At 45.6% G+C, this 11,500-nt stretch overlaps 1 protein-coding gene across 1 annotated transcript; it reads left to right on the forward strand.

Annotated features, from left to right (window-relative positions):
- Positions 1 to 4,249: 4,249 nt before the first annotated feature.
- On the forward strand, positions 4,250 to 5,502 carry LOC143288744 (polycystin-2-like protein 2). The gene is made up of 2 exons (XM_076597370.1): positions 4,250 to 4,465; positions 4,918 to 5,502. The coding sequence occupies exons 1-2, from the start codon at positions 4,250 to 4,252 to the stop codon at positions 5,500 to 5,502; spliced, it is 801 nt and encodes a 266-aa protein (XP_076453485.1).
- The last annotated feature ends 5,998 nt before the right edge of the window (positions 5,503 to 11,500 follow it).

An 11,500-nucleotide genomic window follows, 5' to 3' on the forward strand; every position in this document is an offset into this window, starting at 1 on the left:
CCATTATTTTTTTTTTTTTGTATTGTGGGGATGATGAATTCAGCGGAAGAGCTGACGTTCCCAGAACAGCACAGCTTTTCTCATGTCATTTACTTAAGGAGCTTCATGTTAAAAAAGATTATTATGTGTCATGAACTATGTTGTTTTGCACTTATTTTTTTTTAATTCTATGTTTTAACCCGGTGTTCGGTTGTCTGTGTGTGTGTGTATGTGTGTGTGTGTGTGTGTGTGTGTGTGTGTGTGTGTCTGTGTGTCCGTGGTAAACTTTAACATTGACATTTTCTCTGCAAATACTTTGTCAGTTGACACAAAATTTGGCATAAAAATAGGAAAAATTCAGTTCTTTCCAGTCATCTTGCTTAAAACAATATTGCACCTCTGGGATGGGCACAAAAAAATTTAAAAAATGAAGCCTAATTACATGCAAACTGCATTTACTGTTATATTTATATTTTTTGTATTCTCTAAACTTGGCACTCTGACCTCTTATTCTGACACAACAACAAGAGGAGTCATTATTATCATTTTTTGTTCAAACAGGAACTTCTTTTGCTAAGCATGGAATTTTCATTTATTTTGCAAACGTTTTGGTGCAGATAGTAAAAAAGGGAAATTACTCTGTAATTAATGCTAGGGGACTTAATTTATCACAAGTGAGTCTTGAAGGCCTTGCCTCTCTTGTTTATATTTTAGATGTGACAGTTTTTTATACCAGCGCGGTAGATTTTTTGAATACAAATATATTTGAGTTGGGCAGTGTTGATAATTATGGCCCTGATATGTAGCTGGCTAGACTAGAAGCACCAATGTCACATGTCACAAATGCCCATCACCATTGCCGGGGGGTGTCCGTGTCGTGGGTGGGTACCCAGGGTGCGGATCACATCCTGGAGCTCCTGAACGCTTCCGGGTGGTTGGACCAAGACAGCCGGGCGCTGGTGGTGAGGGTGAACGTGTACACCCCCAGCAAGGACCTCATCACCTTGGCCACCGTTCTGTTCGAGTGGACCCAGGAGGGCCCTGTGGTGCCCTCTCTCTACCTGCACACCTCCAAGCTGCACTGGTACGCCAGCGACTACGAGTCCTCCACCTCAATGGCAGAGGTGTGTTTTCGTTGTTGTGCTGTCCTGTCATGTGAGCTGTTTCTTCTTCTGCGTTCGTGGGCTGCAACTCCCACGTTCACTCGTATGTACGCGAGTAGGGTTTTTCGTGTATGACCGTTTTTACCCCGCCACGTAGGCAGCTATACTCTGTTTTCGGGGGTGTGCATGCAGGGTATGTTCTTGTTTCCACCGAAGGCTGGCATGGATTTACAGGATCTTTAACGCGCGTATTTTATCTTCTGCTTGCGTATACACATGGAGGTTCAGTAACTAGCAGGTCTGCACATATGTTCACCTGAGAGATCGGAAGAATCTCCACCCTTTTACCGAGATTCGAACCAGGGACCCTCAGATTCAAAGTTTAAGGCTTTAACCACTCGGCTATTGCGCCCGTCATCTGAGATGCTCCCAAGCCGCTCAGTCCGAGTCCCCCAGGGCTCATATGTACCAGTCCAAGCGTCGGCAGTCCACAGGGAACTGTCGATGTGAGGTCGCCAGGAGCAGAGGTGGGTTTTTCTATGTGCCATACGGGCGTGGTTTCCGTTTTTCTTTTATCTTCTTTTTTTTTCTTTGTCTTTCCTTTCTTTCTTCTTTTTGTTGTGTGTGTGTGTGTGTGTGTGTGTGTGTGTGTTTTCATCTAATCACTCCCTTCAGCGTATACAAAACTCTGCCACCCGACTGGTCACCAGGAGGAACAGATCTGAGCAGCTTCCCATCACTGTGACTTCCTTCACTACAACGCCTCATCTCTCTGTCTACAATGAGCTTCCTTCACTACAACGCCTCATGTCTCTCTCTACAATCAGCTTCCTTCACTATAACTCCTCATCTCTCTCTCTACAATTATCTTCCTTCACTACAACACCTCATCTCTCTCTCTACAATCAGCTTCCTTCACTATAACTCCTCATCTCTCTGTCTACAATCAGCTTCCTTCACTACAACGCCTCATCTCTCTCTCTACAATCAGCTTCCTTCACTATAACTCCTCATCTCTCTCTCTACAATTATCTTCCTTCACTACAACACCTCATCTCTCTCTCTACAATTATCTTCCTTCACTACAACGCCCCATCTCTCTCTCTCTACAATCAGCTTCCTTCACTACAACGCCTCATCTCTCTCTCTACAATTATCTTCCTTCACTACAACTCATCTCTCTCTCTCCAATCAGCTTCCTTCACTACAACGCCCCATCTCTCTCTCTACAATCAGCTTCCTTCACTACAACGCCCCATCTCTCTCTCTACAATCAGCTTCCTTCACTACAACGCCTCATCTCTCTCTCTACAATCAGCTTCCTTCACTACAACGCCTCATCTCTCTCTCTCTACAATCAGCTTCCTTCACTACAACGCCTCATCTCTCTCTCTACAATCATCTCTCTCTCTCTACAATCAGCTTCCTTCACTACAACGCCCATCTCTCTCTCTCTACAATCAGCTTCCTTCACTACAACGCCTCATCTCTCTCTCTACAATCAGCTTCCTTCACTACAACGCCTCATCTCTCTCTCTACAATCAGCTTCCTTCACTACAACGCCTCATCTCTCTCTCTACAATCAGCTTCCTTCACTACAACGCCTCATCTCTCTACAATCAGCTTCCTTCACTACAACGCCTCATCTCTCTGTCTACAATCAGCTTCCTTCACTACAACACCTCATCTCTCTCTCTACAATCAGCTTCCTTCACTACAACGCCTCATCTCTCTCTCTACAATCAGCTTCCTTCACTACAACACCTCATCTCTCTCTCTCTACAATCAGCTTCCTTCACTACAACGCCTCATCTCTCTACAATCCGCTCCCTTCACTACAACGCCTCATCTCTCTGTCTACAATCAGCTTCCTTCACTACAACGCCTCATCTCTCTCTCTACAATCAGCTTCCTTCACTACAACACCTCATCTCTCTCTCTCTACAATCAGCTTCCTTCACTACAACGCCTCATCTCTCTACAATCAGCTTCCTTCACTACAACGCCTCATCTCTCTACAATCAGCTTCCTTCACTACAACGCCTCATCTCTCTACAATCAGCTTCCTTCACTACAACGCCCCATCTCTCTCTCTTCCTTCACTAACGGGACTGTCTACAGCAGACACGCCAAACAGCTCAACCACTTCCACCTAAGCTGCCTCATCAGACTCCTGCATATGAGGTGGCTGGACAAAGTCCCCGACACGGAAGTCCTAGAACGAGCTGCCCTGTGTAGCGTCTACACCCTCCTGCAGAAAGCCCAAGCCAGGTGGGCTGAACATTATGGTCAAAATGCCAGACAGCTGACTGCCTAAGCAGTTGCTGTACGGAAAACTGTGTCAAGGCAAGCGCTCAGTTGGAGGGCAGAAGAAACGCTACAAAGACTACCTCAAAGCTTCCCTCAAAGACCTGGGCGTCGACATCAAAACGTGGGAGACGCTTGCTCTGTACCGTCCAGCTTGGCGCAGCAAGATCACTACCGGAGCCCATGCGGCTGAATCCAGGCGCGAGGCGCAACGAAAGCGTACTATGCGCAAGGCCCGAGCAGCATCCACTCACTTGTGTCCCACATGTGGGCGAGCCTTCAGGGCCCGGATTGGCCTCATCAGTCACCTCCGGACCCACAGCCACCGATCTTCCATCTGACTCTTGAAGTCGTGGTCATCTTCGAATCCGATGGACAAACATCATTACAAGTGTTATCTTTTATCCTGAATCATAGATGTGTATGGGCGTGAATGACTGGCTGTAAGCGTTTTCGTTTGTATTGACACAAGATTCAGTGCTTTCTCTCTTCTTATAAGATAGATAGATATTCTCTTGCGGGGCCATTTCAGAACAGATGTAAATGCTTCATACACACACACACACACACACACACACACACACACACACACACACACACACACACACACACACACATATATATATATATATATTTATACAGATAGACAGGCAGACAGTTATTCTCCTGCAGGGCCATTTCAGTTTCAGAGTGATGTAAATACTACATATCTATATCTATAGATAGATAGAAAGATAAATAGATGGATAGTCAGACAGACAGGCAGGCAGACAGACATTGTCTCTCTCTCTCTCTCTCTCTCTCTCTCTCTCTCTCTCTCTGTGGTCAGATTGGCTGGGTGTTGATGATGTCCTACACCATGTACACGGAGATGAAGGAGATGATAACGGTGGGCGTCAGTGACTACCTCTCCTCCCCCTGGACCTACCTGGAGCTGCTCAACTTCTTCCTCTCCCTCACGGCCATCGCCACCCAGATGGCCCGCATCCTCATCGTCGACCACTTCTTGGACCGTTTGGTCAGGCAGGGGTTTGAATCCTACGTCAGCTTCTCTGTGCCCCAATTCCTGGATGAGGTGCGTTTGTGTGTGTGTATGTTTGTTTGTGTGTGTGTGTGTGTGTGTGTGTGTGTGTGTGTGTGTGTGTGTTTTGCTTTTTTTGTTTTGATTTCTGTTTGCGGGGTGCGGGGGCCGGGGGGGTTGGAGGGGGTGGTGGGAAGGGTGGGGTTGGGGGGTGGGGTGGGGGGCGGCCAAAGGGATGGTTAGGATGTTTGTGTGTGGGGTGCGCATGCGGGGTGTATGTGTGCGAGTGTGTTGGGCGTGGAGGGACGCTTTGGGTTCCGGGCGGTATTTTGCGTGTGTGTTTGTGTGTGTGTGTGTGTGTATGCTTGTGTGTGTGTGAGAGAGAGAGAAAGAGAGTTCGTGTTTGTGTGTGTGACTGAATGTAAGCACAAGCCAAACCCAATCGCCCTGTGTGTTTGTGGTGTGTGTGTGTGTGTGTGTGTGTGTGTGTGTGTGTGTGTGTGCAGATTCTGGCCTTGCTGCGCTCCCTGATCTTCGTGCTGGTGACGCTGAAGGTGTTCAAGGTGCTCCGCTTCAACCGCCACTTCCGCGTGTTGCTGCAGTCCTTCTACATCGCGCGCTTCAGCATCGTGAACCAGGCCATGATCGCCTTCATCCTCTTCATGGCTTTCGGGATAGCCAGCCTCATCTTGTTTGGCAGCCACCTGGAGGACTACTACAACCTCAGCTCCACCCTCCTGGCGCTGCTCAACTTCGGCCTCGGGGAGGGCGACTTCGAAGGGATGCATGAGAGCCAGCCGGTCCTGGGGCCCGTCCTCTACTTCCTCTTCATCATCGTCTTCAGCACCATCACCATGTCCTTCTTCGTCACCTTCATCTTGGAGTCCTTCACCGTCAGCCGCGTCTACGTCCAGCTGAACGCAGAGGAGCAGCACGTGCTGAGGTACGTGGTACGAACGTGGCGGCTTATGGTTGGCGCCACGCCCCAGATTAGGCAGGTACGCCGTCGGCGCCGCACGCACCCTTTCAAGGCGGCGTCCTTCTCGCCGAAACACCTCATGTTCCCAGACGACGAGCCAAGAGGCCAGTAGTAAACGACCCGCTGTCAGAACTGGAGAGAAGAGAGAGAGAGAAAAGAGAGAGAGAGAGAGAGAGAGAGAGAGAAGGCGCGAGCGTGGTAGGAACTAAACAGTTTCATTTTCTACATCAAGAAAGTGTTGAAGCGTGCGCGCTGTGTGGACTGATCCATACCGGTTGTTGTTAAAAAAAAAAAGAGAGAAAAAAAGAAGAAAAAGTGAGAGAGAGCAGATGCTGATCTTTGCATGTTTAACTCACTCCATACGAACGGTGAAAGAGACGACGTTAACAGCGTTTCACCCCAATTACCACCATCAAAATATTGCAAGTGGAAGGCTCTTATACTGAAGAGGTGTTTGTTGACAAAGAATACCACAATTCTGACGACGGAAGCTAAAGGTTGGGTCATTCAGACACCCACTGGACATCCGAGGGGTCTGTGTAGAGGAGAAGAGAGGACTGGCCGTACTGAGTGAGTTAAAACCAAGGCGCAGATAAGGCCTTGAGAGCCTAGCCCAGAACAGAATGCCAGAAGAGATCAAATTAATGCAGAGCAGGCCAGCAGCGCACTTTATCTCAAAGAGTGGAACGTGATGGCACGGAGCACAGCTTCAAAACTTTCCCACTGAACGATACAGATTTTTTTTTGGCATTGCCTAGTCGTCCAGTCTGCCCCATGTAGAACAAAGGCAGCACCAACAAGCTGTGACCAAAATAATGTGTTCATTCATGTATGTTATGCATTTACTGGTGTTTTGGGTTGATACATCAGGTAGTTTGCTTTGCTTTTGGATGGTTGGTTGTTTCATGTTTGCTGAAGACTTTGGTGTTTGTTTTGTTTGGGGTTTTTGGGGGGATGTTTTTTTTTCCATTTTGAAGGTATGGTTTACATCTTTCTGTCAAGTACGTGTTACGAATTAGATACAACAGAAAAGAAGGGGGAAGATGTGCTTTGTCTGATTTCTAATCGGAAGTCTTTTGCGGTGTGTGTGTGTATGTATGTGTGTGTGTGTGTGTGTGTGTGTGTGTGTGTGTGATTTTTTTTTTAATTTAAAAAACACACAGAGAGAGGTGGGGGTGGGCGAGGCAGAGAGAGCAAGGGGGAATGGGTGAAAGAGAAGAGAGCAGACAAAGAGAGAAAGGGAGACGTTATCAAAAAAAACAAAAACAAAAAAAAACAATGCATGCGAATGCACCAGGAAAAGAGAGAGACGGGGACAGCACGGCGGAAGAGGGTGTGAATGGATGGGTGGTTGGAGGGGGTGGGGCGGGGGATTGAGTCGAAGACAGAAGAATCTGACAGCAATAGAAAAAAGGAAAAATTATGGCATTCAATTTCAAGATTATCCTGTTTGAAAAAAAAAAGAAAAAAAAAGAAGAAAAAAACAAGCTGTGCCCGATTACCTCATCAAAGGGACGGACCAGGCAGTGGGTGGAACAATAGGTAATACAAGACTGAAAAAAAGTGGGAAAATCGCTGACATCTCTCATGAGTGTGTTGTTTTCATAATATACAGTATACCAAACACTTTATCATCACCCCACCCCCGAAAACGGAGTATGGCCGCCTACATGGCGGGGTAGAAACGGTCACACACGTGAAAGCCCACTCGTGTACAAACGAGTGAACGTGGAAGTAGCAGCCCACGAACGAAGAAGAAGAAAAAGAAGAAGAATCATCGCCCCAAAACAGAACGTCATGTGTGGTGCATGTCACATGTACGAAAACCACAGTCACTCCAGACCTATGAAGACACAACAGACACAAAATGTCAAAGTTCTATGATGACGTTAAGCTCACGTACAACAGTCACAATCACAAGTATGCAATGATCGCAATAAAAGAATAAGCATATAATATCATACTTTAACTAAGCACAAACATATGATTTACACCAAACTATTCAACAATAACCTATTTTAAGGTAATATAGAGTATTCAATTCAAAATGAATTTCAGTGCTCCCACGTTTTTGTTTTTTTTTAACTTTTTTTTTCTTTTATAAACGAAATAGGGAACAAACAAAAAAAAGAAAAAAAAAGAACTAGGATGGCTTATCCGACTTGTCCATTGTCATCGTCTCACAGAGGAACGCATATGATAAGACTTTTTGATAGCACACGAAAATTAATGAACATTTCCCTTGAAATTAGTATTGTAAACACACATCCTTCTGACTCAGAAGACAAAGTTCACTCACTGCAGCACAAGATCAAAATGAAACCAGGTTACACTTCCTGTGTTCCAGTTTGATATTTGACAATTATTATCAGCATGGAGGGTATCAGTTTATGTCTGTTACAGTTCGTGACGAGAGGACTTTTTTTTCCCTTAAATTCTGTGCGGTCCATCTTAAACAACAAATATACTTATTCTCCGTTTCGTAACTATCATAAAAGTGATTAGGGTTAGTTTATTTGATTCGGCGTTTGTGTATCTATCTAATCTATCTATCTATCTATGACAATATCAGTTAGATAAATACAGAACAGAATACTACACTTTATTATCTCCTTAGATAAATTATTTTGTGGTTTAAAACACATAAACAACACATAAGTATCACAGCCATTCAGTATGTATATATAAAACACATAGAATGCTGAAATGTCGACTTTAAGTAAACAACATAAAATTATCACAGTCGTACACATGCAATTATCACAGAAGACATTAAAAATGATAAATGTTAAGCTTGAGTAAACCACAAACATAATGATATCACAGTCAAAGGAATAGAATATCATTGTAATAGTTAAACATAGACACATAAGAACAATGTGCTATTCATCTGTATCTTTGAATTTATATGTCATATCACACAAACATTACACTCTTCCATAGTTTCCATGCAACCACAAGATTAATCACTGAGTATCGTTGTTTAACAGTTGGATTGATTTGGAAATAAAACTGCATTTAGCTCTGTTTGCTCTGAGTTTCAGAACACTGAATCAGGCCTAGCATTTCATCTGTTTACCTGTACTTAAAAAGAGCGTTACTAATTCGATATTGAGTGTGAGCCTCTCACAATGGGCGCATGGCTCTTCCAGACCATCCTCTAATTCTCCCCCCAAAAAGGAAAGTGTAAAGCAGCAGCCGTCTTGGCGAAGTGGTTAGTGTCGGGAGCTGACGACAGAGGGGGTGTAAGCCCACGATTTCTCGCAATCCCACGATTTCTCTCACTTTGAGAGAAATCGTGGGATTGTGAGAAATCGTAGTCGTTCCCCTCCCACGTTTTCTCTCAATTGCGAGAAATCGTAGGGGGCGCCTCCACGTTTTCTTACAATGTGTGAGAAATCGTGGGAAGTCCCCCATATTTTTATCAAAAATATTTCTTTTATCGTCGAGGTTGGTTTCTTGTATTTTCCCAGTGCAAATCTGAGGGAAAAACGAGAAAGAGAGAAAAAGGGGGGGACGATGACAACGATGATCATGATAATGACAATGGCGTTAGCGAAGACATCAACAGTAATGACACTGAAACACAACTAATTATTGCATTTCACGTAAGATGGATCACTACAATGCATCGACCACAAATTCAACATCGGACTCAGTAGCAAACAACGAAATTCAGGTAATGTGTATAACTCAAACAGAAATATGATTTAATATAATGTAACATAACCTAATGTGATAACATAACATAATATGAGAGAAAACATGGGAGGGGAACGACCACGATTTCTCGCAATCCCACGATTTCTCTCACTTTGGGGGAGATCGTGGGGGGTGCCCCCCACGAGGATTGCGAGAAATCGTGGGTTTACAGGGGACGTGGGTTCCATCCACATCGGTGGTGGTGGTGTTTGGGTTGTTGTTGTTTTTTTTCCCCAGCCCGTGGCTGGTATTTCCCCAGAGTTGAGAGCACGAAGAGACGGGCGCAATAGCCGAGTGGTTAAAGCGTTGGACTTTCAATCTGAGGGTCCCGGGTTCGAATCACGGTGACGGCGCCTGGTGGGTAAAGGGTGGGGATTTTTACGATCTCCCAGGTCAACATATGTGCAGACCTGCTAGTGCCTGAACCCCCTTCGTGTGTAAATGCATGCAGAAGATCAAATACGCACGTTAAAGATCCTGTAATCCATGTCAGCGTTCGGTGGGTTATGGAAACAAGAACATACCCAGCATGCACAACCCCCGAAAGCGGAGTATGGCTGCCTACATGGCGGGGTAAAAACGGTCATGCACGTAAAAGCCCACTCGTGTACATGCGAGTGAACGTGGGAGTTGCAGCCCACGAACGCAGAAGAAGAAGAAGAAGGAGAGCAGGAAGAGAAGACAATGGAAAGACATGGACCTATACAGTCGAGGGCCATTCTCTTTTCACGGATGCGTCTTGGGGAGTGTTGATCAAAGTTCCTGACAAGCACTGCAGGTGTCCGTATCTGTCCAGCCTGGTTGACATCCAGCTACGTTATGATGAGATAAAATAAAAATTAATATAAAATAATATTTTATTTTATTTTATTTTATTTTTCTCAAGGCCTGACTATGCGCGTTGGGTTACGCTGCTGGTCAGGCATCTGCTTGGCAGATGTGGTGTAGCGTATATGGATTTGACCGAACGCAGTGACGCCTCCTTGAGCTACTGATACTGATATGATGAGAGAGAGAGTACAGCCTTGCCCAGTAGGCCCAAACCTGAACGGGAGTTCCACAGCAGCATCTTGATCAAACCCACCCATCATCATTGTTCATGACTGAAGCATTAGTTAAGACAAAATGTCGCAATTACTTGGGGCGACAATTACAGACACACATAGATACACGTGCACAAACACCCACGCATGTAAACTCACACACACACGCACGCACGCATGCACGTATTCGCGAATGCACACACACACACACACGTTTTCTCACACACGCACGCGCATACACATCCACACGCACGTACGCATGCACACACACACACACACACACACACATGTACGTACATACACACGCGCTCGCGACCACACACGCACACGCACACACACACACACACACACACACACACATGTACATACACACGCGCTCGCGAACACACACACACACACACACACACGTTTCCATCGTTGGTGACCTCTGGCAGTAGTGATAAGGGAAATACGTGGCCACTCCAATCACATGGACGTTCTAATTTCTCATACACGTGATCATGTCCACACATAGTGCACGCGTTCCACACACACCCTTCCCCGCGTCCTTACCTCCGCAGTTTTGTTGTTCTTTCATTCATTTGATCTCGGCTTAGATTTCTCGCCGAGCACAAGCTTGTGTCCTCGTAATGAAGTTGTTTGTTTTATTTTTCCTGTTGATTTTAGACAACACACACACACACACACACACACACACGACAAACAGACAGACAGACACGCACACACACACACACACACACGCACACACAGACATACAGACATACAACTCATATACATATATCTCAGCTTAGATTTCTCGCCGAGCACACGTTTATGTCCACGTGATGAAGTTTTTTTTCCTGTTGATTTTAGACAACACACACACACACACACACACACACACACACACACACACATACACGCACACACACACCACACGCACAAAACATACACACACGCACACACAGACACAGACACATACAACTCATATACACACACTTAACGCAAACACACACGCATACACACGCGCACACACACACGCACACACACACACACACACAACGGACACGCATACACACGCGCACACACACGTACAAGCGCGCGCGCGCACACACACACACATACACACAAGTGCGCGCACGCGCGTCCTGATTACCATCTCTGATTCAGCACGTGACTCTGTGGGAGCTTATCATTCACTTCCAGATCCAACGGGAACGTGACCCCACTTCTGTGAAATCAGCTGATGTACTCATTGCGTCCGAAATCAGTTGAAAGTACACAAACCAGTCAGCAGCTTGTTCTGAACAAACGTTCAGTTTTTGGATATCTCTGTCATAAGCAGTACAGTCATGAATGGACACAATTTGTTCAGTTGACACAGTC

The sequence above is a fragment of the Babylonia areolata genome, chromosome 13 (genome assembly GCF_041734735.1).
Source record: "Babylonia areolata isolate BAREFJ2019XMU chromosome 13, ASM4173473v1, whole genome shotgun sequence".
In the NCBI taxonomy this organism is placed as follows: domain Eukaryota; kingdom Metazoa; phylum Mollusca; class Gastropoda; order Neogastropoda; family Buccinidae; genus Babylonia; species Babylonia areolata.